This window comes from Salmo salar, chromosome ssa27 (genome assembly GCF_905237065.1).
Source record: "Salmo salar chromosome ssa27, Ssal_v3.1, whole genome shotgun sequence".
In the NCBI taxonomy this organism is placed as follows: Eukaryota; Metazoa; Chordata; class Actinopteri; order Salmoniformes; family Salmonidae; genus Salmo; species Salmo salar.
In genome coordinates, this window is record NC_059468.1 from 37,135,001 (window position 1) to 37,160,805 (window position 25,805).

The 25,805-nt window shown below is 42.0% G+C and overlaps 2 protein-coding genes across 9 annotated transcripts in view; one reads left to right on the forward strand and one right to left on the reverse strand.

Moving 5' to 3' along the window:
- The window catches only part of LOC106589035 (eyes absent homolog 3), a 35,320-nt gene extending 26,360 nt beyond the window's left edge, over positions 1–8,960 (forward strand). For 7 of the 8 annotated variants that reach the window (XM_045709252.1, XM_045709251.1, XM_014178682.2 and 4 more), the window contains 4 exons: positions 1,835–1,958; positions 2,095–2,216; positions 2,563–2,663; positions 4,348–8,960. In XM_045709252.1, the coding sequence (XP_045565208.1) occupies positions 1,835–1,958; positions 2,095–2,216; positions 2,563–2,663; positions 4,348–4,428 (428 nt within the window). In that variant the 3' untranslated portion in view covers positions 4,429–8,960. The remainder of the gene's footprint in view (positions 1–1,834; positions 1,959–2,094; positions 2,217–2,562; positions 2,664–4,347) is intronic. The other variant, XM_014178685.2, reaches the window with a different exon arrangement.
- On the reverse strand, positions 6,748–23,561 carry LOC106589031 (XK-related protein 8). Its single transcript, XM_014178676.2, has 3 exons — positions 23,111–23,561; positions 12,958–13,148; positions 6,748–11,153 (listed from the first exon to the last, which is right to left on the reverse strand). The coding sequence occupies exons 1-3, from the start codon at positions 23,428–23,430 to the stop codon at positions 10,435–10,437; spliced, it is 1,230 nt and encodes a 409-aa protein (XP_014034151.1). The 5' UTR covers positions 23,431–23,561; the 3' UTR covers positions 6,748–10,434.
- Positions 23,562–25,805: the final 2,244 nt, after the last annotated feature.

The window sequence follows — 25,805 nt, forward strand, 5'->3', positions numbered from 1 at the left end:
TAAATATAGTGTACCACGGCTAAGGGCTGTATCCAGGCACTCCGCGTTGCGTCGTGCTCACCTCTCTCCTCCAGGCCTGCTGGGGTAGAAACACCTCTAACCTCTCTCTCTCCTCCAGGCCTGCTCGGGTAGAAACACCTCTAACCTCTCTCTCTCCTCCAGGCCTGCTGGGGTAGAAACACCTCTAACCTCTCTCTCTCCTCCAGGCCTGCTCGGGTAGAAACACCTCTAACCTCTCTCTCTCCTCCAGGCCTGCTCGGGTAGAAACACCTCTAACCTCTCTCTCTCCTCCAGGCCTGCTCGGGTAGAAACACCTCTAACCTCTCTCTCTCCTCCAGGCCTGCTGGGGTAGAAACACCTCTAACCTCTCTCTCTCCTCCAGGCCTGCTGGGGTAGAAACACCTCTAACCTCTCTCTCTCCTCCAGGCCTGCTGGGGTAGAAACACCTCTAACCTCTCTCTCTCCTCCAGGCCTGCTGGGGTAGAAACACCTCTAACCTCTCTCTCTCCTCCAGGCCTGCTCGGGTAGAAACACCTCTAACCTCTCTCTCTCCTCCAGGCCTGCTCGGGTAGAAACACCTCTAACCTCTCTCTCTCCTCCAGGCCTGCTCGGGTAGAAACACCTCTAACCTCTCTCTCTCCTCCAGGCCTGCTGGGGTAGAAACACCTCTAACCTCTCTCTCTCCTCCAGGCCTGCTCGGGTAGAAACACCTCTAACCTCTCTCTCTCCTCCAGGCCTGCTGGGGTAGAAACACCTCTAACCTCTCTCTCTCCTCCAGGCCTGCTGGGGTAGAAACACCTCTAACCTCTCTCTCTCCTCCAGGCCTGCTCGGGTAGAAACACCTCTAACCTCTCTCTCTCCTCCAGGCCTGCTCGGGTAGAAACACCTCTAACCTCTCTCTCTCCTCCAGGCCTGCTGGGGTAGAAACACCTCTAACCTCTCTCTCTCCTCCAGGCCTGCTCGGGTAGAAACACCTCTAACCTCTCTCTCTCCTCCAGGCCTGCTCGGGTAGAAACACCTCTAACCTCTCTCTCTCCTCCAGGCCTGCTCGGGTAGAAACACCTCTAACCTCTCTCTCTCCTCCAGGCCTGCTCGGGTAGAAACACCTCTAACCTCTCTCTCTCCTCCAGGCCTGCTGGGGTAGAAACACCTCTAACCTCTCTCTCTCCTCCAGGCCTGCTGGGGTAGAAACACCTCTAACCTCTCTCTCTCCTCCAGGCCTGCTGGGGTAGAAACACCTCTAACCTCTCTCTCTCCTCCAGGCCTGCTCGGGTAGAAACACCTCTAACCTCTCTCTCTCCTCCAGGCCTGCTCGGGTAGAAACACCTCTAACCTCTCTCTCTCCTCCAGGCCTGCTCGGGTAGAAACACCTCTAACCTCTCTCTCTCCTCCAGGCCTGCTCGGGTAGAAACACCTCTAACCTCTCTCTCTCCTCCAGGCCTGCTCGGGTAGAAACACCTCTAACCTCTCTCTCTCCTCCAGGCCTGCTCGGGTAGAAACACCTCTAACCTCTCTCTCTCCTCCAGGCCTGCTCGGGTAGAAACACCTCTAACCTCTCTCTCTCCTCCAGGCCTGCTCGGGTAGAAACACCTCTAACCTCTCTCTCTCCTCCAGGCCTGCTCGGGTAGAAACACCTCTAACCTCTCTCTCTCCTCCAGGCCTGCTGGGGTAGAAACACCTCTAACCTCTCTCTCTCCTCCAGGCCTGCTCGGGTAGAAACACCTCTAACCTCTCTCTCTCCTCCAGGCCTGCTCGGGTAGAAACACCTCTAACCTCTCTCTCTCCTCCAGGCCTGCTCGGGTAGAAACACCTCTAACCTCTCTCTCTCCTCCAGGCCTGCTGAGTCCCATGAAGAGGGAGCTTCTCCTCCGGCTCCAGTCTGAGATGGAGAATATGACAGACGCCTGGCTCAGCACAGCACTCAAATCCTTGCTGCTTATCCAGTCCAGGTCAGCTCAGTGAGTTTGACATTTAGAGAGTTTATTCTCATCTTCCAGTTTTTAACTTGATATTTTTATTTAGATCAGACCGTATATAGAAGTTTTTTGTGTGTGTCCTTCCTCTTCTCTCACGTGTCCGTATGTGTGTCCACAGGGGTAAGTGTATGAATGTCCTGGTGACGACCACCCAGCTGGTGCCTGCTCTGGCCAAAGTGTTGCTCTATGGCCTTGGGGACGTCTTCCCCATAGAGAACATCTACAGCGCCACCAAGATAGGTAAACCAAACCGCACACACACTGACCTTAACAGATGTTTAACTTAATGGATACTTTGCCAAAATCACAATGTGTCCCTTTATCTACTAGCATGCTAGCCGATACCATAGACTTCCAGTCATTGTGCTAACGCTAGTTAGCATTGGCTCGCAAAACTACCTCCAACTTCCTTCATACTGGATACAAGAGACTTAAAAATGGTATCCAAGAGTTCATCTCACTCTGGAGAAGTAGATACAGGGCTCCATTGCCAAAATTCCGAAGTATACCTTTGAAATATTTGTGTTTGATCCAAATTGGATGAAATATATTAACTCCAGTTGCTTGTCCTGTGGTCTTTCCGCAGGGAAAGAAAGCTGCTTTGAGCGGATCGTCTCTCGCTTTGGGAAGAATGTGACCTATGTGGTGATTGGAGACGGTCGTGATGAGGAATTCGCAGCAAAACAGGTAGGCTTAGTGCATTAGGGAACCGCTTTTAGGACTGCATATTCTCAGGGTACGATCAAAGCATTTTGGCAAGTTATTAAAACTTAACAAACAGCTGGGAATCATTTATTCTTTGTTGCATACAGTATGTCAAATACTTCTGCTGTTCGCCAAGTACTTCTGCTGTTCGCCAAGTACTTCTGCTGTTCGCCAAGTACTTCTGCTGTTCGCCAAGTACTTCTGCTGTTCGCCAAGTACTTCTGCTGTTCGCCAAGTACTTCTGCTGTTCGCCAAGTACTTCTGCTGTTCGCCAAGTACTTCTGCTGTTCGCCAAGTACTTCTGCTGTTCGTCAAGTACTTCTGCTGTTCGCCAAGTACTTCTGCTGTTCGTCAAGTACTTCTGCTGTTCGTCAAGTACTTCTGCTGTTCGCCAAGTACTTCTGCTGTTCGCCAAGTACTTCTGCTGTTCGCCAAGTACTTCTGCTGTTCGCCAAGTACTTCTGCTGTTCGCCAAGTACTTCTGCTGTTCGCCAAGTACTTCTGCTGTTCGCTCAAGTACATCTGCTGTTCGCCAAGTACATCTGCTGTTCGCCAAGTACTTCTGCTGTTCGCCAAGTACATCTGCTGTTCGCCAAGGCCCTGATTCCAGGTTTAAACTGTTACATGTGGTCTCAGTTCCATAATGATTCCAATAGGCTACATGTCCCAAATTATTGCACAACATGATGTAATATGATCCACTCATGCTAGTGACCCTCAGGAACAACTACACAGAGGAAGGAAAGGTCAACAGAATGGAATGATGCTAAATGTAAGCTGCACATTTAAAACTAACACTAAAGTGGCAGTTCTAAATGTATGTGGGTATTACTGATGGTGGCTCCCGGATAGTGGCTAATATTTAACATGATACAAATTGTAAAATAAAACGGAGAAAAACCTGGGCATAATGAAAACATTTGAATGCGTATACATCAACTGAGCAGGTTCAGCCCTACAGAAGCCTATAACTTGGGTGTCCAAATTTAATCCACGCAAATTATGAGGGCACACAATTACAATTCTGAGTAACAGCACAGCTATTTTATAGCCTATTTCACTGTGGAAAAGGGTCCGCAATACACGGCATGTTGATATGATTTTCAGTTTGCTTCCATATAAAATGGTTTCACATTCATCTCCGGGGATCATCAGGACAAATCATCTAAAACAATTTGCTTTGTGTATTTACAATCCCCTTCTCCAAATGGATTACTCATTTACCTAGGTCTTATCAATAACTCTTACCTATTATACGTTACCGTGCATGGAGAATGCTGTTATTTTTATCGCAAAAAACATAAAGTAGATGCTTTTTCCACTTGGAGCCGGTAGGTTTGCTCAATCTTATTCATGGTTTCCTCACACATGAAGGCGGTGGAATTTATAATAAAATGAAGTCAAGGTCAGAATAGAGTATATCTGTAGACACACCTTTTCATTTCTGAGATCTTCACCCTGAACGAATAGCGGGTGAATAACATGCTACTCTCAATCTTAAATTCAAGGTCAGAATGTGTTCCATTTATGCGCTTAATTCGGGCTCGGAATCAGGGCCCCAAGTACTTCTGCTATTCACCACTTACACTCAGCACTGCAGTAAATAAGTCTTGGAGTATTTATTTGACTGGTGGTTCCTCATGCCGTCTCCCTCCTCTCTTTGCAGCACAACATGCCTTTCTGGCGTATCACCACCCACGGGGACCTGGTATCCCTCCATCAAGCCCTGGAACTAGACTTCCTGTAGAGCGGAAGGAATGGAGGTTAGACACAAAGGTAAACTTGGTCGGTCCCCCCCCCCCCAACCCTTCTGTTTGCTTGTGGAGTGACATTATTATGTCCTCAGCTCCACACCATCCCTCAAACACCTGCTGGCTCTAGTGTGTCGCTCTTTTCCCCGTGTGATGGCCGTGGACTGATCTGAGGTGGACTTTGGGGGTGTCAGTGGCTGGGAAGCAGACTGGACAGACAGACCTACTCTCTGCTGTAGAGCTCCTCCTCCCCAGCAACACTCTCCATATGGCAGCTATCTTCTAAAGACTGAGCCTGATCACTGGGGCATAGCAGCAGCAGCAGCAGCAGCGACCCACTGACCGACACCGACAGGCAGGACATGACTAAAATTAAGACCAGTCCCATATCTCTTTCCCCCGAAGTGTCTGTAGTCTCTGGCTCCACAACCCACAGGCTGTTTTCCTCTGTTCTCTCTCTGTCTGCATCCCAAATGACACCCTTTTCCCTATGCAGTACACCATTCTTTGATGAGAGCACTAGGCCCTATCAAACGTAGTGCACTACATAGGGAATAGGGTGCCATTTGGGACGTAGCCTCTTGTTAGTGGATCGACTAAAGCAAAGGTCTGCAGCCCTGTCTGGCATCCCGGACGGACACTTATGGTTGTTTAGAGCTTACACTTTTCCTATTTCTCTTTCTGTAGGGTAGCTATTCATGAAAGGATGTCACTTCGAATGTTTTTTATAATTTGTATTTTTAAAAGGTTGTTTTGCACTCATTCCAAAGCATTAAATTCCAAATGACTGAGGTATCATTGATGAGGGTTGGTAATAATTTGTCTTTTCAAAGCATATGATTAGATGGCTACTTAATGACCTTCAATTGACCTTCTGGATGTAACCTTTCCACTAGTTCACTAACAGTACTGACGTGTTCTCCATAGAGACCTCCGCTGTCCTGACCTCTCCACTGTGTCACAGACTTCAACAGCCTAACTGACTTCTGTGGTCTTTTTACATAACTGATGTGTGGTCAGAATGACTCCATGAAGACCCTAACTAACCTGAATTCCACTGCATGATATCAAGGACGCCAGGTTACTATGTAGTTAATCATAAAAACAGCCAAACCAGGCCTTTCTGTGAGAACAGCCAAACCAGGCCTTTCTGTGAGAACAGCCAAACCAGGCCTTTCTGTACATTTACATCTAAGAAACCAAGGATGGGCTTTCAAAACAATGTGCATCTTCTTCAGCGAGACGCTGATGTGAACGTGTCTACATAACCTGTCGAAGAAACCTCCCCTTGGAGTAACTGTTCCTCAGAGCACAGCCCTAAGTGTCCTTGAATTCCTGCAAAGAGACTTAACTTGACAATGAGTATTTTTAAAAAGCAGTTGGCTGGAAGGGATGGCAAATCGCACAATGCAATCACTTTGTTATGTTATTGTTCAATACTGGAAATGATGTTAGACCAAGAAGTCACAGGAGATTTGTCTGCCCAAGGTGGTCTAGATTGTCACAACATGACGGATAATTTGCGTCACAAAGCTCAAGTGTTGTCATTGATAAATGGAAATGTTTCTATGTCTCTGTTGTAGAATCAATCTCCAATTGATTTTCCTCCATTTTGATTCGTGAGGCTCACACACAACCCCATTATTTCATAGTGGTGGTTACCATAGTGGTGGTGTATTGGGACCTCTAAATGTGCTATTGATTGTACGGGACCGGCTGCCCAAAAAAATATAGGCCTACCGCCACTGTGTGCAGTGTAGTCAGTCTAGCATTGTTATTATAAATATAAATATAGGCCTACCGCCACTGTGTGCAGTGTAGTCAATCTAGCGTCGTTATTATAAATATTGGGGAAAAACACCAGGAATGACTGGGGGGGTTAGCTGGTCGTGAGGTGGTTAGAGGGTTGATGTTATGAATCCCTGGTCCATGTGAGATTACGACTGAACAATACTGAGCCCGATGATGACGATCATTTTGACACTTACGGCTTGACCAGTAAGAATGTTTTTCTTGTGTATTTCTTTGTGTGTCTGTATATATATATGCATACTGTGCCTTTTTCAACCCTCTATATTATATATCTATACATGCGTCATCTCTACAGGAAATACTTCAGATGTGTTAAACACATGATCACACATGGTTGTTACACACTTTAGTTGAAGTCTTTTATTTTACTACAACTACTTTTTTTTATACCATCATTAATCTGCTGAAACTTTTTATTTTTAACCATCAGCAACACGGAGATGGTTACTATGTGATTTTTGTTTTCTTCCCCTTCTCCCTTTTTACAGTTCAGTTTTTATTCAGTTTTGATTGTCCTGCCAATACATAAATGTTACAGCTGAAATGCTCTGCTGTCAAGACGAGTCACACCCTTGTCCTCTAAGTCAGAGCATCCGTTTCCATGTTGAAACCCGCTGTCACCACCTTTTTAGTTTATTTGACCTTTTTTTTTGTCACTGTATCTTGCTTTCACTGCTTAGACAATCACATCTCAATCACATGGTACTTTGAGTGGTGTCCAGATCCACCATACATCTGGTGAAACATATAAAGTAGTCTGTAACAGTACCACTAAGGGACATGAGAGAAATAGTAAGCATTGGAAAATGATGAATTAGATTCTTTGGAATGGAAGGGGTGTCTTGGACATGGAATTTTGTGAAGTTGACAAGACAGACCGGTGTCTTTAATTTACTGGCTGCACATTCATATTACGATCTGTTTCCACAAGTTTTTTATTTTTTAAATTTATTTTTCTCCAGAGATGTGAATATAAGATCAAACAAGCCTGATCCTCTGACCCACATCTTCAATATCTAACATCATGGAAATCAATCAACTCCCAACCAAAAACATTTAAACTGTTATTGCTCATTGTCATGCTGATCACATCTCTAGTGTTGCTTTTCACCTTTTGGTTGGTATGATTTCGTTTTTTTTTTTGTCAGATGTTTACAGTATTTCTATCAGTGACGGTTTCTGTTTTTTTAAAGTACTCTGTTGCTAACAAAAAGTGTGATTCTGTACTTCTGCATTTTGACCAGTCTGTGTTGGCTGTCATGGAAATGTTTTTTTTTGTACTATTTCAACTGTCGAATGCAATGAGCTATGAAGGTACATAGCTTTGTAGGGATACATCTGGCTCAACTTGTTCATGCTTGTAGGGATGTATTTGGCTCTACTCAAGATGATGAAACATACACTATATATACAAAAGTATGTCGACTCCCCTTCAAATTAGTGGATTTGGCTATTTCAGCCACACCCGTTGCTGACAGGTGTATAAAATCGAGCACACAGCCATCCAATCTCCATAGACAAACATTGACAGTAGAATGGCCTTACTGAAGAACTCTGTGACTTTCAGCGTGGCACCGTCATAGGATGCCACCTTTCCAACAAGTCAGTTTATCAAATTTCTGCCCTGTTAGAGCTTCCCCGGTCAACTGTAAGAGCTGTTATTGTGAAGTGGAAACGTCTAGGAGCAACAATGGCACAGCCGTGAAGTGGTCACACGAGCTCATAGAACAGGACCGCTATGCTGACGCGTGTAAAAATAGTCTGTCCTTGGTTGTAATACTCACTACCAAGTTCCAAACTGCCTCTGGAAGCAATGTCAGTACAATAACTGTTTGTCGGGAACTTCATGAGATAGGCTTGTGTGCGGCCATGGAAAACTAAGATCACCATGCGCAATGCCAAGCGTCTGCTGGAGTGGTGTGGCGCTCGCTGCCATTGGCCTCTGGAGCAGTGGAAACGCGTTCTCTGGAGTGATGAATCACGCTTCACCATCTGGCAGTCCGACAGACGAATCTGGGTTTGGCGGATGCCAAGAGAACGCTACCTGCCCGAATGATTAGTGCCAACTGTAAAGTTTGGTGGAATAATGGGGCTGTTTTTCAGGGTTCGGGCTACGCCTCTTAGTTCCAGTGAAGGGAAATCTTAACGCTACAGCATACAATGTCATTCTAGACAATTCTGTGCTTCGAACTTTGTGGCAACAGTTTGGTGAAGACCCTTTCCTGTTTCAGCATGACAATGCCCCTGTGCACAAAGCAAGGTCCATACAGAAATGGTTTGTCGAGATCGGTATGGCAGAATTTGACTGCCTTGCACAGAGCTCTGACCTCAACCCCATCGAACACCTTTGGGATGAATTGGAACGCCGACTGCAAGCCAGGCCTAATCGTCCAACACCAGTGTCCGACCTCACTAGTGCTCTTGTGGCTGAATGGAAGCAAGTCCCCGCAGCAATGTTCCAACATTTAGTGGAAAGCCTTCCAGAAGAGTGGAGGCCAACTCCATATTAATGCTCATGATTTTGGAATGAGTTGTTTGACGAGCAGGTGTCCACATACTTTTGGTCATGTAGTGTATAACTGAGTCGAATGTGTTTTCCCACCCCAGTTTTTTTTGTATGGGACCGGAACACTGTTGAAGGCCCAATAAGGTTGTCTTGTGTACATTAAGAATACTGATGTTAGTGTAAATACAAATAAAAGTACTTTTGAAGGTGCCTGGTTTCATTGTCGGTGTTTTAGTGTTTTGCATACGTGCGTACACTCTGCAGTGAATTAGCAATAAGATTATACGTCATCTTCCAAAGTGCTTCATCACCTGTATGGACATTTTTTTAATATTTTTTTGCCTTTGGCATCACTGTACAAAAAGGATCACATTCGCATCACACACATGAAACCAGACAGTCCAGCACACTGCACACAAAGACTGAGGACATTGGCACATTCACTCAGAACTGGCCACCCAACCGCACTGTTAAAATTACATTCTCACATCCCCTCAAGGTTTTTACCATCTAGTCCTGACAGAGTCCATGCCCTGCTAACATTTCAGGAAGCAGTGGTGTAAAGTACTTAAGTAAAAATACTTTAAAGTACTACTTAAGTAGTTTTCTGTGGTATCTTTTTGCCTATTTTTATTCCATATGTTTTCCCTGACACCCAAAAGTACTCGTTACATTTTGACAGGAAAATGGTCCAATTCACACACTTATCAAGAGAACATCCCTGGTCATCCCTACTGCCTGATCTGGTGGACTCACTAAACACACATGCTTCGTTTGTAAATGATGTCTGAGTGTTGGTGTGCCCCTGGCTATCTATAAATAAAAACATTGTCTGGTTTGCGTAATAATGAATTTGAAATTATTTAAACTTTTACTTTTGACATTTTAAGTATATTTTAGCAATTCCATTTACTTTGGAATATTTCAAACCAAATACTTCTAGAGTTACTGAAGTAGTATTTTACTGGGTGACTCACTTTTACTTGAGTCATTTTCTATTAAGGTATCTTTTACGTTTTACTAAAGTATGACAATTTAGTACTTTTTCCACCACTGTCAATAAGTAACCCTGGTTAGCTGTTCTCACGAGATCACATTAATAAGACAAGTTCATGACCACGATAAACATTACTGTAATGTTTACCTTCATATTAGAAATGCACAGTGCCAAACAGAACTGTCTAGTATCGCCATCCTTGTCTACATTTACATTCTAGTCATTTAGCAGACGCTCTTATCCAGAGCGACTTACAGTAGTGAATACATACATTCATACTTTTTTTTTTTTTTCTTCTCCATTCCAATGAAAGTGTCAACATTTCTCAGTGTTTCAAGCTGTAGAGATGGTTCATTTAAGTAGGGCAGGGGTGCAAAACCCATTCCACGGAGGGCCAAGTGTGGGATTTTGGTTTCAATTAAGACCTAGACAACCAGGTGAGGGGAGATCCTTACTAATTACTGACCTTAATTCATCAATCAAGTACAAGGATGGATTGAAAACAGACAGATCTTTAAGTCATTGTGGATAAATTGTTACTGATCTACAAATAATGAGTAGTTATTTATGATCCAACGTAATTTGTAGATCAGTCAGTTGGCAGTTGCCTGGCTGGGTTTGTCAGCTGCAATGTTGAACAAGCCCATACAGTCTTTTCAATGTGTAGGAGGGATCTCATCATCCGGATTAAGAGTAAAAGTTATCAGCTAAATTCCTCATCCTTTTATTGAACCTGACGGACGGTTCCGGACGTTCTGTTTGACCCATAAACCTAAAGTCAACTTCATCTTTCCCATTTTGGGAGACCCCCACCAGCTCCAACCTCAGATCGACTTCTCCTAGCTTTGTAATCTTTGGGTGACAGAACTTGTAGTATATCACCTTGAGACAGAGCCCAGCTATGTAGAGTAAGATCATAATGACAAAGATGACATAGGGATCTAGTGGCAGTTCAAAATATGGAGGGTTCTTCATCATCTGCCACACCCAAAAACCACAAAGCATCCCAATATCCACTCCTATCCAGGTGTGGTAGATGGTGCTCCGCTGCCTGGTGTGCCCCTCCACTATGCTGAACCAGCTGAAGTACCAGATGAGACCTACGGTGGCCCGGTAGAGCCATTCTCCGCCGGCGCTGTCCATGAAGTCTGTCTTCAGTTGCCAGGCGACAAAAAATAGAACCATCCAGGAAGACAGGAAGTGGACAGCGATGAAGCAGGGGAAGACCGAGGCGAAGAGAGCGACTGCTGCCACACGTGGACCAATCAGGAGCAGGTTCCACATGAAGTAGACCACTGAGGAGATCCAGCCCTGCTTGGCCTTGTCTGGGAGGAAGGAACGCAGGGAGCGGTGGTACATGGTCACGCTTACGGCGATGGCAGACACTGAACCAAGTGCCTTTAAGACTGGGGGAGAGAAAAAAAAACAAATTCAGGATGTTATATCAAGTAAACTGTCAATGAAAGGAATTATACAAATGTATCATCAGGTCTGGAGTCAGTCACCTCTTAAATTATGAGTAGGGCCAGACCATGGAAAATTCTGGGGCCTAGTTACAAGCTATATAACTTATATCCAGATATACAGTTGAAGTCAGAAGTTTACATACATCTTAGCCAAATACACTTCAACTCAACTTCACAATTCCTGACATTTAATCCTAGTAAAAATTCCCTGTCTTATGTCAGTTAAGATCACCACTTTATTTTAAGAATGTGAAGATTCAGAATAATAGTAGAGAATTATTTATTTCAGCTTTTATTTCTTTCATCACATTCCCAGTGGGTCAGAAGTTCACATACACTTAATTAGTATTTGGTAGCTTTGCCTTTAAATTGTTTAACTTGGGTCAAACGTTTTGGGTAGCCTTCCACAAGCGTCCCACAATAAGTTGGGTGAATATTGGCCCATCCCTCCTGACAGAGCTGGTGTAACTGAGTCAGGTCTGTAGGTTTCCTTGCACACGCTTTTTCAGTTCTGCCCACAAATTTTCTATAGGATTGAGGTCAGGGCTTTGTGATGGCCACTCCAATAACTTGACTTTGTTGTCCTTAAGCCATTTTGCCACAACTTTGGAAGTATGCTTGGGGTCATTGTCCATTTGGAAGACCCATTTGCGACCGAGCTTTAACTTACTGACTGATGACTTGAGATGTTGCTTCAATATATCCACATAATTTTAATTCCCCCACAACATGATGCTGCCACCCCCGTGCTTCACGGTTGGGATGGTGTTCTTCAGCTTGCAAGCATCCCCCCTTTTTCCTCCAAACATAACCATGGTCATTATGGCCAAAGAGTTCTATTTTTGTTTCATCAGACCAGAGGACATTCCTCCAAAAAGTATGATTTTTGTCCCCATGTGCAGTTGCAAACCGTAGTCTGGCTTTTTTATGGTGGTTTTGGAGCAGTGGCTTCTTCCTTGCTGAGCGGCCTTTCAGGTTATGTCGATATAGGACTCGTTTTACTGTGGATATAAATACTTTTGTACCTGTTTCCTCCAGCATCTTCACAAGGTCCTTTGCTGTTGTTCTGGGATTGATTTGCACTTTTCACACCAAAGTACGTTCACCTCGAGGAGACAGAACGTGTCTCCTTCCTGAGCGGTATGACGGCTGCGTGGTCCCATGGTGTTTATACTTGCGTACTATTGTTTGTACAGATGAACGTGGTACATTCAGGCATTTGGAAATTGCTCCCAAGGATGAACCAGACTTGGAGGTCTACAATGTTTTTTCTGAGGACTTGGCTGATTTCTTTTGATTTTCCCATGATGTCAAGCAAAGAGGCACTGAGTTTGAAGGTAGGCTTTGAAATACATCCACAGGTACACCTCCAATTGACTCAAATTATGTCAATTAGCCTATCAGAAGCTTCTAAAGCCATGACATCATTTTCTGGAATTTTCCAAACTTTTTAAAGGCACAGTCAACTTAGTGTATGTAAACTTCTGACCCACTGGAATTGTGATACAGTGAATTATAAGTCAAATAATCTGTCTGTAAATAATTGTTGGAAAAATTACTTGTGTCATGCACAAGGTAGATGTCCTAACTGACTTGCCAAAACTATAGTTTGTTAACAAGAAATCTGTGGCGTGGTTGAAAAACGAGTTTTAATGACTCCAACCTAAGTGTATGTAAACTTCTGACTTCAACTGTACCTCTAGGTCTTAGAATTACTTAGAACACAATGTTTGCTTTTACGTACTTGTAATGGGCTCCACCATTCCCCTCTGGATGATGATGGTAATCATGAGGACAAGCTGTGGCGCGCTCTCAGAGAAGGTCTCGATGAGGCGCAGCAGGCTAAGGTCATGGGTCAGATACACGGCGATGTCCTCCATGCAACGCTTTTTACTGCAGAAGCCACATATCGAGATCCTCACCAGACCAGCATATCTAAAATGACAGCCACATATACAGTTATTATTGTGTACTGTACTTCACTATCTATTTGACAACATTTTCCCTGACACCCAAAACTACTTGTTAGCAAGACAGAAAAATGGTCCAATTCACACACTTATCTAGTGGTTAGAGCGTTGGGCCAGTAACCGGAAGGTTGATGGATCGAATCCCAGAGCTGACAAGGTAAAAATGTGTCGTCTGCCCCTGAGCAAGGCAGTTCCCCGGGCTCCGAAGACGTGGATGTCGATTAAGGCAGCCCCCCGCACCTCTCTGATTCAGAGGGGTTGGATTAAATGCGGAAGACACATTTCAGTTGAATACATTCAGTTGGACAACTGACTAGGTATCCCCCTTTTCCATTCCTGCTCATCCCTACTGCCTCTGATCTGGCAGATTCAATAAACACAAATGCTTCATTTGTAAATTGTTTATTTTTTACCCCTTTTTCGTGATATTCAAATTGGTAGTTACAGTCTTGTCCCATTGCTGCAACTCCCGTACGGACTTGGGAGAGGCAAAGCTAGAGAGCTAGGCGTCCTCCAAAACACGACCCTGCCAAACCGCACTGCTTCTTGACACACTGACCGCATAACCTGGAAGCCAGCCAAACAATGTGTCGGAAGAAACACCGTCCAACTGGCGACCGTGTCAGCGTGCATTGCGCCCGGCCCGCCACAGTGCGATGGGACAAGGACATCCCAAACCCTCCCCTAACCCGGACGACGCTGGGCCAATTGTGCGCCGCCTCATGGGTCTCCCGGTCACGGCCGGCTGCGACCCAACCCGGGATCAAACCCGGAGCTGTAGTGACACTTCTAGCACTGCATCAGCCTAACATGCTGACCAGACCACTCGCGTGCTTGCTGATTTTGTCCACCCACACCAAACATGATCAGGACATGCAGGTTGAAATATCAAAACGAACTCTGAACCAACTATATTAATTTATATTAACATTTATAGCAATTTAGCTAGCTAGCTTGCTGTTGCTAGCTAATTTGTCCTGGGATATAAACATCGGGTTGTTATTTTACTTCTGACCACACTGATCGCGTTGCATGTGCAAGCTTGGCAAAATAAATGTACACAGTGTACCAGTCAAACGTTTGGACGCACCTACTCATTCAAGGGTTTTTCTTTATTTTTACTATTTTCTACATTGTAGTGAAGACATCAAAACTATGAAGTAACACATATGGAACATGTAGTAACCAACAATTTTTTTAACAAATATAAATATAGTTTAGATTCTTCAGAGTAGCCACCCTTTGCCTTGATGACATCTTTGCACACTTGGCATTCTCTCAACCAGCTTCATGAGGAATGCTTTTCCAACAGTCTTGAAGGAGTTCCCACATATGCTGAGCACTTGTTGGCTGCGGTCCAACTCATCCCAAACTATCTCAACTGGGTTGAGGTTGGGTGATTGTGGAGGCCAGGTCATCTGATGCAGCACTCCATCACTCCCCTTCTTTGTCAAATAGACCTTACACAGCCTGGTGGTGTGTTTTGTGTCATTATCCAGTTGAAAAGCAAAGCGCAAACCAGATGGGATGTCGTATCGCTGCAGAATTCTGTGGTAGCCATGCTGGTTAAGTATGCCTTTAATTCTAAATAAATCACAGACAGTGTCACCAGTGTCTCACAAAGACACAGCGGTTGGAACCAAAAATCTCACATTTGGACTCATCAGACCAAAGGACAGATTTCCACCGGTCTAATGTTCATTGCTCATGTTTCTTGGCCCAAGCAAATCTCTTCTTCTTATTGGTGTCATTTAGTAGTGGTTTCTTTGCAGCAATTCGAACGTGAAGGCCTGATTTAAGCAGTTTCCTCTGAACAGTTGATGTTGAGATGTGTCTGTTACTTGAACTCTGTGAAGCATTTATTTGGGCTGCAATTTATGAGGCTGGTAACTCTAATGAACTTATCCTCTGCAGCAGAGGTAACTCTGGGTCTTCCTTTCCTATGGCGTTCCTCATGAGAGCCAGTTTCATCATAGTGCTTGATGGTTTTTGCGACTGCACTTAAAAGAAACTTTCAAAGTTCTTGAAATGTTCCAGATTGACTGACCTTCAGGTCTTAAAGTAATGATGGACTGACTTTCTCTTTGATTATTTGATCTGTTCTTGCCATAATATGGACTTGGTCTTTTACCAAATAGGGCTATCTTCTGTATACCACCCCTACCTTGTCACAACACAACTGATTGGCTTAAACGCATTAAGAAGGAAAGAAATTCCACAAATGAACGTTTATCAAGGCACACCTGTTTATTGAAATGAATTCCAGGTGACTACCTCATGAAGCTTGTTGAGAGAATGCCAAGAATGTGCAAAGCTGTCATCAAGGCAAAGTGTGGCTATTTTGAAGAATCTCAAATGTAAAATATATTTTGATTTGTTTAACACTTTTTTTGGTTACTACATGATTCCATATGTGTTATTTCATAGTGTTGATGTCGTCACTATTATTCTACAATGTAGAAAATAGTTAAAATAAAGAAAAACCCTGGAATGAGTAGGTGTGTCCAAACTTTTGACTGGTATTGTCATTTTCTCTACTTTTGCATACTTGTGATACGTACTGTTATCAGATCTTCAACCAAAACCTTTTATTTGATAAAGGGAACCTGAATTAACAAATAATACAACAATGACATACTTACTTCCTTTATTTCATAAACAAAGTTATTCAACACCCAATGCCCCTGTGTGAAAAAGTAATTGGCCCCTTACACTCAATAACTGGTTGTGCCACCTTTAGCTGCTTCAACTTAGTGACATTTATGGGTTTTCAAGCATGAACAGCTCGTTTCAAGTCCTGCCACAACCTCTCAATTGGGATTAGGTCTGGATTTTGACTAGGCCATTACAACACTTCAAATGTGTTGCTTTTTAACCATTTTCATGTAGAGTTGATTGTGTGTTTTGGATCATTGTCTTGCTGCGTGACCCAGCTGTGCTTCAGCTCCCTGACTGATGGCCTGACATTCTCCTGTAGAATTCTCTGATACAGAGCAGAAATGATGGTTCCTTCTATTGAGGCAAGTCGTCCAGGTCCTGAGGCAGCAAAGCATCCCCAATCCATCACTCTACCACCACCATGCTTGACCGTTGGTATAATGTTCTTACTGTGGAACACAGTGTTTGGTTTTAGCCCGGCATAATGGGTCCCACGTCGTCCAAAATGTTAAACTGAAAACACCTTCAGTAATTCCAACTGCAAAACTTAAAATCAAGAGAATAGTATTATAATTAATCAATGTATATACTTTATGTATTTCACCGAAAATCCCTCAATTATTTTAATGTATTATTTTAAAGGTTATTTTAAGATGTATTACATTACTTTCAAGAGTGAATTATTATTTTCAAAATGTAGTTAATGTTGTGATGTCATCAACGGGAGCCATGCTTTAAAATATATATATATTTACAAATCAATACAGGAAGTACATGTGGGAACACAAGTATATATGAATAATATACAATGGACAATTGGGCTAGGGGCTGGGCTGGGCTGGGGGTGGGGCTAGGGGTACAATATCACATTACACAAGGACCTGAAGGGACATACTTATAATTCTAACAGCTTTTTTGTTAGTAGAGTATTTTATTGTCTTAAAATACAGTCCAATTTCTTTTTGTATAAGGTAAGAAAATGTGTTTTTTTTTTTGTAAATTTACATTTGTGAATAATTAAATTAATGACATAAAAAAGTTTCAGCTTATTTCTATCGTAGGTAAAGAATCCAAGCAGTACATCTCTCCACAATAGTGTAGAATCTTCATAAATGTGTTAAATTATAAATCTACTGATGTCTTGCCAGTTTTCTTACATGAATACAATGCCAAAAAAGATGCAACACTGTTTCTGGGTGGTCATTACAAAAGGTACAATTTGAGTTTATGTTTTCCTTAAACTTCTTCATATAGTGGTTGGCAGGATAATATTTATGAACAATTTTAAAGGAAACTTCCTTAATTTTATTAATAAGTAGGTATGTGTGTGGCAACATCCAAACTTTTTACCAACAGATATTATGAATAAATCCATTCCAATAAGGCATGACATAATGTATAGATACAACATCCTGCTGAAACAAGGTTCGTATCGCTGTGTTGTTGGATGAACCAAAAGAGAAACTAATCTTTTCTACTGATGAGTCAACAGATTTAATCGTAGGTATGTTCTGAGGGTCAGGTCTTGACATGTTACTGAATAATAAAGCAACACCTGAGGGAATGGCATCTAAAACAATTGCATAATCTGTAGGTGTTACAGGGACCTTGTAAAGTGATAAGAATTCATTATAACGGAGTAAAAGACCCTCTGCATTTACCAGTTGGCTCACCAATAGGATATTATTTACCAGTTGGCTCACCAATAGGATATTATTTACCAGTTGGCTCACCAATAGGATATTATAAACCAGTTGGCTCACCAATAGGATATTATTTACCAGTAGGCTCACCAATAGGATATTATTTACCAGTTGGCTCACCAATAGGATATTATTTACCAGTTGGCTCACCAATAGGATATTATTTACCAGTTGGCTCACCAATAGGATATTATTTACCAGTTGGCTCACCAATAGGATATTATTTACCAGTTGGCTCACCAATAGGATATTATAAACCAGTTGGCTCACCAATAGAATATTATTTACCAGTTGGCTCACCAATAGGATATTATTTACCAGTTGGCTCACCAATAGGATATTATTTACCAGTTGGCTCACCAATAGGATATTATTTACCAGTTGGCTCACCAATAGGATATTATTTACCAGTTGGCTCACCAATAGGATATTATTTACCAGTTGGCTCACCAATAGGATATTATTTACCAGTTGGCTCACCAATAGGATATTATTTACCAGTTGGCTCACCAATAGGATATTATTTACCAGTTGGCTCACCAATAGGATATTATTTACCAGTTGGCTCACCAATAGGATATTATAAACCAGTTGGCTCACCAATAGAATATTATTTACCAGTTGGCTCACCAATAGGATATTATTTACCAGTTGGCTCACCAATAGGATATTATTTACCAGTTGGCTCACCAATAGGATATTATTTACCAGTTGGCTCACCAATAGGATATTATTTACCAGTTGGCTCACCAATAGGATATTATTTACCAGTTGGCTCACCAATAGGATATTATTTCGTAACCAATATTCTAAAAACAAAGAAGTATTTTTATACAATATATCCCAATTATTCCATATATAATTTCTGTGTGGAGAAAAATGATGCTTATAAATTAAGGACCATGACAAGAAAACCTGCCGATGAAAAGCAGAAAGTTTCACTGGAACTTTGTCAATATTATAATTGCAAACCAACATGAAGTTAAGGCCACCAAAAGTAGAGAAGACATGATGAGGAATAAAATTCCACATAGAAGTGGATCTTCTTAGGAATTGTTTTGAGTGTAGAGTGTAGAGAGTATAGAGATATTGTTATCCACGTCGGCACCAACGATGTTAGGATGAAACAGTCAGAGGTCACCAAGCGCAACATAGCTTCAGCGTGTAAATCAGCTAGAAAGATGTGTCGGCATCGATTAATTGTCTCTGGCCCCCTCCCAGTTAGGGGGAGTGATGAGCTCTACAGCAGAGTCTCACAACTCAATCACTGGTTGAAAACTGTTTTCTGCCCCTCCCAAAAGAAAGAATTTGTAGATAATTGGCCCTCTTTCTGGGACTCACCCACAAACAGGACCAAGCCTGGCCTGTTGAGGAGTGACGGACTCCATCCTAGCTGGAGGGGTGCTCTCATCTTATCTAGGAACATAGACAGGGCTCTAACTCCCCTAGCTCCACAATGAAATGGGGTGCAGGCCAGGCAGCAGGCTGTTAGCCAGCCTGCCAGCTTAGTGGAGTCTGCCACTAGCACAGTCAGTGTAGTCAGCTCAGCTATCCCCACTGAGACCGTGTCTGTGCCTCGACCTAGGTTGGGCAAAATTAAAAATGGCGGTGTTCGCCTTAGTAATCTCACTAGAATAAAGACCTCCTCCATTCCTGCCATTATTGAAAGAGATTGTGATACCTCACATCTTAAAATAGGGCTAATTAATGTTAGATCCCTCACTTCCAAGGCAGTTATAGTCAATGAACTAATCACTGATTGGCCTGACTGAAACATGGCATAAGCCTGATGAATTTACTGTGTTAAATGAGGCCTCACCTCCTGGTTACACTAGTGACCATATCCCCTGTGCATCCCGCAAAGGCGCAGGTGTTGCTAACATTTACGATAGCAAATTTATATTTATATATTTTTTTTTTAAAGACGTTTTCGTCTTTTGAGCTTCTAGTCATGAAATCTATGCAGCCTACTCACTCACTTTTTATAGCTACTGTTTACAGGCCTCCTGGGCCATATACAGCGTTCCTCACTACATGTCTCTGGACCTACTCACTGCCACAGTCATACTCTGGACCTAGTTTTGTCCCATGGAATAAATGTTGTGGATCTTAATGTTTTTCCTCTTAATCCTGGACTATCGGACCAACATTTTATTACGTTTGCAATCGCAACAAATAATCTGCTCAGACCCCAACCAAGGATCATCAAAAGTCGTGCTATAAATTCTCAGACAACCCAAAGATTCCTTCATGCCCTTCCAGACTCCCTCTGTTTACCCAAGGACGTCAGAGGACAAAAATCAGTTAACCACCTGAGGAACTCAACTTAACCTTCCGCAATACCCTAGATGCAGTCTCACCCCTAAAAACAAAAAAAAACATTTGTCATAAGATACTAGCTCCCTGGTATACAAAAAATACCCGAGCTCTGAAGCAAGCTTCCAGAAAATTGGAACAGAAATGGCGCCACACCAAACTGGAAGTCTTCCGACTAGCTTGGAAAGACAGTACCGTGCAGTATCGAAGAGCCCTCACTGCTGCTCGATCATCCTATTTTTCCAACTTAATTGAGGAAAATAAGAACAATCCTAGATTTATTTTTGATAATGTCGCAAAGCAAACTAAAAAGCAGCATTCCCCAAGAGAGGATGGCTTTCACTTCAGCAGTAATAAATTCATGAACTTCTTTGAGGAAAAGATCATGATCATTAGAAAGCAAATTACGGACTCCTCTTTAAATCTGCGTATTGCTCCATTGCTTGCTGTTTGGGGTTTTAGGCAGGGTTTCTGTACAGCGCTTTGAGATATCAGCTGATGTAAGAAGGGCTATATAAATACATTTAATTTTGATTTGAATGTTCGAGTGCAACTTTGCAAGTCTAGCCTAACTACAGTTAGCTTTGTTGCGGGAGAGGATGTCACACCCTGACCTTAGAGAGTCTGTTTTATTCTCTATTTGGTTAGGTCAGGGTGTGACTTGAGTGGGCAAATCTATGTTTATATTTCTTTGTTGGCCGGGTATGGTTCCCAATCAGAGGCAGCTGTTTATCGTTGTCTCTGATTGGGGATCATACTTATGCAGCCCTTTTTCCCTCCTGAGATTGTGGGATCTTGTTTTTGCATTGTGCTGTCTAGCCCTGCAGAACGGTACGTTCGGTTTTGCATTGTCTTGTTGGTGTTCATTATTAAAGGAAATGACGTACGCCTACAAGGCTGCACCTTGGTCTCCTCATTCAAACGACGAGCATAACGGAGGGTCTCTTTCAGGTGCAGGCTTTTTTTTTCCCCCCCTCACGACTTTTCTGCAGTCTTATCAGGCAAATATAATTGTATGGAGTCCAGACGGCAGCATTAACTTTTGCCTTGTGTTTGTATCCATTCCATGCAGGTATGTTGTGAAATGTGACGATTTTGTATTCCATGTTTAATGTGCCTAGTTAGCTGTCGTTAATTTTGCTACTTGCCCGGGCATGTCAAATGTCGTTGTTGCTTCATTAGTATGTCTCCGGTATAATGGTACACTAAGAAATATTTAGCAGTTATTAGCAAATTATTGGCGTACAACATTTATAAAACGAAATGAGTCTTTTGAAAATAGGAACATGTACTTTATTGTTGATTGTTTTTACTACTGAGTTTGTTCAGCACGTGATGAAGAGTCCAGACGGCAGCAGAAAGTTAACTATTTTTCCTTGTATTTGTATCCATTCCATACAGTCATTAAAAGAGAGACAACTGGCAGAATTGTGTCCAGAGCCTTATCTTCCACCTACACCTTACCAGAACACAACGAGGAAAGGTACCGGTACAAAACCGGTTACATACACATTTAAAATGGCTATTTCATTCAAACTTCTCACTCCTGTTACACTTCATATGAGTAACAGGACTGAGTTTTTAGCATAGCATTAGCAAATACGTTAAATGTAGCCACATGGCATCAAAACTAATAGCATGAGAACACTTAGTTTTGGTAAACCACTTGAAGGTACTATCTTTAAAAAAAACAATATCTAAGAAATAATTTAGGTAACTTGAGATTGAAATTATCAGTCATACAGAAAAGAGTGAACTGACTTTTGGTTGCGGTCCAAACACTTAAAATACACACCCTCATCCACTTATCGCCTTATGCCCTTGGGGGAATCCCTGTCGCCATCTTGGTGGGTGGTCCAAACTATTAGCCAAACAAGGGAAGTTTGCAACGTAAACCCCTCAGCACTCGTTTTTAGTCGGCTTTGCGAGTGTACAAGTATGTTCACTCCGAGGCGTGAAAATACCCCATAATTAAATTCGCGACGATTGTACATCCGCTAAGAAAAGTCAGCGAAAACTTAAACATCAATGGAGAAGTCAAAATACAAGTGTAAGTAGAAACGAATGCAAATAAGTTAGAAAGTGTGTGTTACTAATGCACATGACGGCAAACACGTTATAAGTACATGTTTTGTTTGGTTATCTTTTGGAAATTGTAGGAATAAAAATATTTATATATATTCTTCAGAAGTTCCAGCTAGGCAGGCTAATGTTAGTTAGCTAATTCATTTGCTAGCTATCATACAGTAGGTGTGTGTATGTGTATATAGTCATAATTGACTGAAATGCATATAAAGCAACCACAAGCTACTGGTGGCTGAAAACACAATCATCACGGGGTGAAAGAGTGACGAATTTCCGGCCATTTTCCGGCGGTCCATTTTAAAATCATTCCTTCCTCACCCTGCAAGTGTATGATACGTCATCAGAAGTGTTCACTTAATTTGAGGGCGGAGGGGATAGTGTGTGTCTTTAAGTGTTTGGACCGCAACCTTGGTCTTCCCATGGCCTTCAGGAGACTCAAACTACTTCCTGTTGATCATGTGACTTGTGGAATGTCCCACATTTTTAGGGGGGGGGGTGTGTGTTCGGGTAACAGGACTGACTGAAATCCTGGGGACACAACTAAAATGTGTATTTTAACTAACATATGAATTTCCGATGAGAATGTATTTTGTATAAATTGGAAATAGTCACAATACCTTTAAAAAAAAAAAAATTGATTTCTGAAGGATTCTAATCATATTTCATGGTGTAGTGTTAGCGAGTGGTGATGGGCTAAAATCACTTTTTTTTTTTCAGTGTTCTAGGTAGTTTTTATTAAGATTTTACATGATGTATCTTCAAATTGCAATTAGGACAAAGTGCAAGAAACTTTGCTTGACAATATAATATATTATACAGATACTTTTTATGCATGTAATATCCTGGGGACAGAAAAGGCACCGATTCGGCGGAATGGCCCTTATACTTTTACTATTGATTTTTAAGTATATTTTGCAATTACATTTACTTTTGATACTTAAGTATCTATAAAACCAAATACTTTTACTCAAGTAGTATTTTACTGGGTGACTTTCACTTTGACTTGAGTCGTTTTCTATTAAGGTATATTTACTTTTACTCAAGTATGACAATTGGGTATCTTTTCCACCACTGGTGATACAAGTTCTTTAGGATATCAACACAGTCCGTGGCTGTTTCTGTTCCCAGTTCAACATCAAGTTAAGTCAACAAAGTTTAACTGAACCTGAGGTAGACTCCCATCTGGAACACATGAAGGATCTTGAGTAAGTGAAGGTTCTTCACAAGGCTCTCTGTCTTGGTCTCAGTACTGCCCTTGTCATAGTGGTACCACAGCCAGCTGAAAACCTGGACCAGGGCTGAGGAGCCCAGTAGTAGGAACACCAGCAGTCCCATGAACACATAGGCCTCTTCTTGATAAAAAGTAACCACCGCCCACACGTCTAGTGCCACATCCAGGAGAAAAAGCATCATACCTCCGACAGTCAACAAGAAGTCAGAGGCGGGGTACTTGAATGGGATAGATTTTCCCGCGTCCTCCTCCATGGTGGCTGTGTAAACTGAAAATTCACACGTTTGCGTTGGCTCTAGCACTTATCAACCCAATGAAAAAGAGAGAGAGATAAAGAATCCACTACTACTGATATCTCCTCACTGCGGAGGAACCCTTGTACTATGAAACTGAAAGTAAACAAACAGCAGAAGTACAGCAGGTTTTCTTTCCTCCCACGTCCCAAATGCTTAGGGGGCGGGACAAGAGAAATATGACTTTTGCATATAAGAGTATTTCAAGTTGTAGGCAACATGAGATAGTGAAATATGTTTCACATACTGTTTAACACACTTTATATGTATAGTATACATTATACTGTATTATAGTCATGGCTCATTCTATATAACTACTGCTATACACACCTCTTCTAGTCATAAACTGTCCATAATGTCTATACACACCATTATAAACTGAGTATACAAAACATTAAGAACACCTGCTCTTTCCATGACATAAACTGACCAGGTGAAATCATGTGAAAGCTATGATCCCTTATTGATGTCACTTGTTAAATCCACTTCAATCAGTGTAGATGAATGAGAGGAGACAGGTTAAAGAATGATTTTTAAGCCTTGAGACATGGATTGTGTTTGTGTGCCATTCAGAAGGTGAATGGACAATACAACAGATTTGAATGCCTTTGAACAGGGTAGGGTAGTAGTTGCCAGGCGCACCGGTTTGTGTCAAGAACTGCAACGCTGCTGGGTTTTTCACGCTCAACAGTTTCCCGTGTGTATCAAGAATGGTCCACCATCCAAAGGACATCCAGCCAACTTGATACAACTTTGGGAAGCATTGGAGTGAAATTGGGCTTTAATGGGACAAATGTCCTCCAAAAAGTTAACTCAAGTTTTCCCAAAAAGCACCTGGAAGCACCTGGATGATCATCAGGACTCTTGGAAGAATGTTCTATGGACAGATGATTCGAAAGTGTAACTTTTTGGACGACGTGGGACCCATTATGCCGGGCTAAAACCAAACACTGTGTTCCACAGTAAGAACATTATACCAACGGTCCAGCATGGTGGTGGTAGAGTGATGGTTTGGGGATGCTTTGCTGCCTCAGGACCTGGACGACTTGCCTCAATAGAAGGAACCATCATTTCTGCTCTGTATCAGAGAATTCTACAGGAGAATGTCAGGCCATCAGTCAGGGAGCTGAAGCACAGCTGGGTCACGCAGCAAGACAATGATCAAAACACACAATCAACTCTACATGAAAATGGTTAAAAAGCAACACATTTGAAGTGTTGTAATGGCCTAGTCAAAATCCAGACCTAATCCCAATTGAGAGGTTGTGGCAGGACTTGAAACGAGCTGTTCATGCTTGAAAACCCATAAATGTCACTAAGTTGAAGCAGCTAAAGGTGGCACAACCAGTTATTGAGTGTAAGGGGCCAATTACTTTTTCACAGGGCATTGTGGGTGTTGCATAACTTTGTTTATGAAATAAAGGAAATATGTCATTGTTGTGTTATTTGTTAATTCAGGTTCCTTATTTCAAATAAAAGGTTTTGGTTGAAGATCTGATAACAGTACGTATCACAAGTATGCAAAAGTAGAGAAAATGACAATACCAGTCAAAAGTTTGGACACACCTACTCCTTCCAGGGTTTTTCTTTATTTGAACTATTTTCTACATTGTAGAATAATAGTGACGACATCAACACTATGAAATAACACATATGGAAGATCTGATAACAGTACGTATCACAAGTATGCAAATGTAGAGAAAATTATAAAGGAAGCAAATGCTTTTTCATGGCACTGTATATATATATATATATATATATATATATATATATATACACACACACACTACCAGTCAAATGTTTAAGAATACCTACTCATTCGAGGGTTTTCTTTATTTTTGTAGAATAATAGTGAAAACATCAAAACTATGAAATAACACATATGGAATCATGTAGTAACTAAAAAAGTGTTAAATAAAAATATGTATTTTTCTTAACTGCATTGTTGGCTAAGGGCTTGTAAGTAAGCATTTCACTGTAAGGTGTTGTATTCGGCGCAGGTGACAAATACAATTTGATCTATGGGTCCTCAGGTAGAAAAAGTTACTGACATCACTATGGGTCCTCAGGTAGAAAAAGTTACTGACATCACTATGGGTCCTCAGGTAGAAAAAGTTACTGACATCACTATGGGTCCTCAGGTAGAAAAAGTTACTGACATCACTATGGGTCCTCAGGTAGAAAAAGTTACTGACATCACTATGGGTCCTCAGGTAGAAAAAGTTACTGACATCACTATGGGTCCTCAGGTAGAAAAAGTTACTGACATCACTATGGGTCCTCAGGTAGAAAAAGTTACTGACATCACTATGGGTCCTCAGGTATAAAAAGTTACT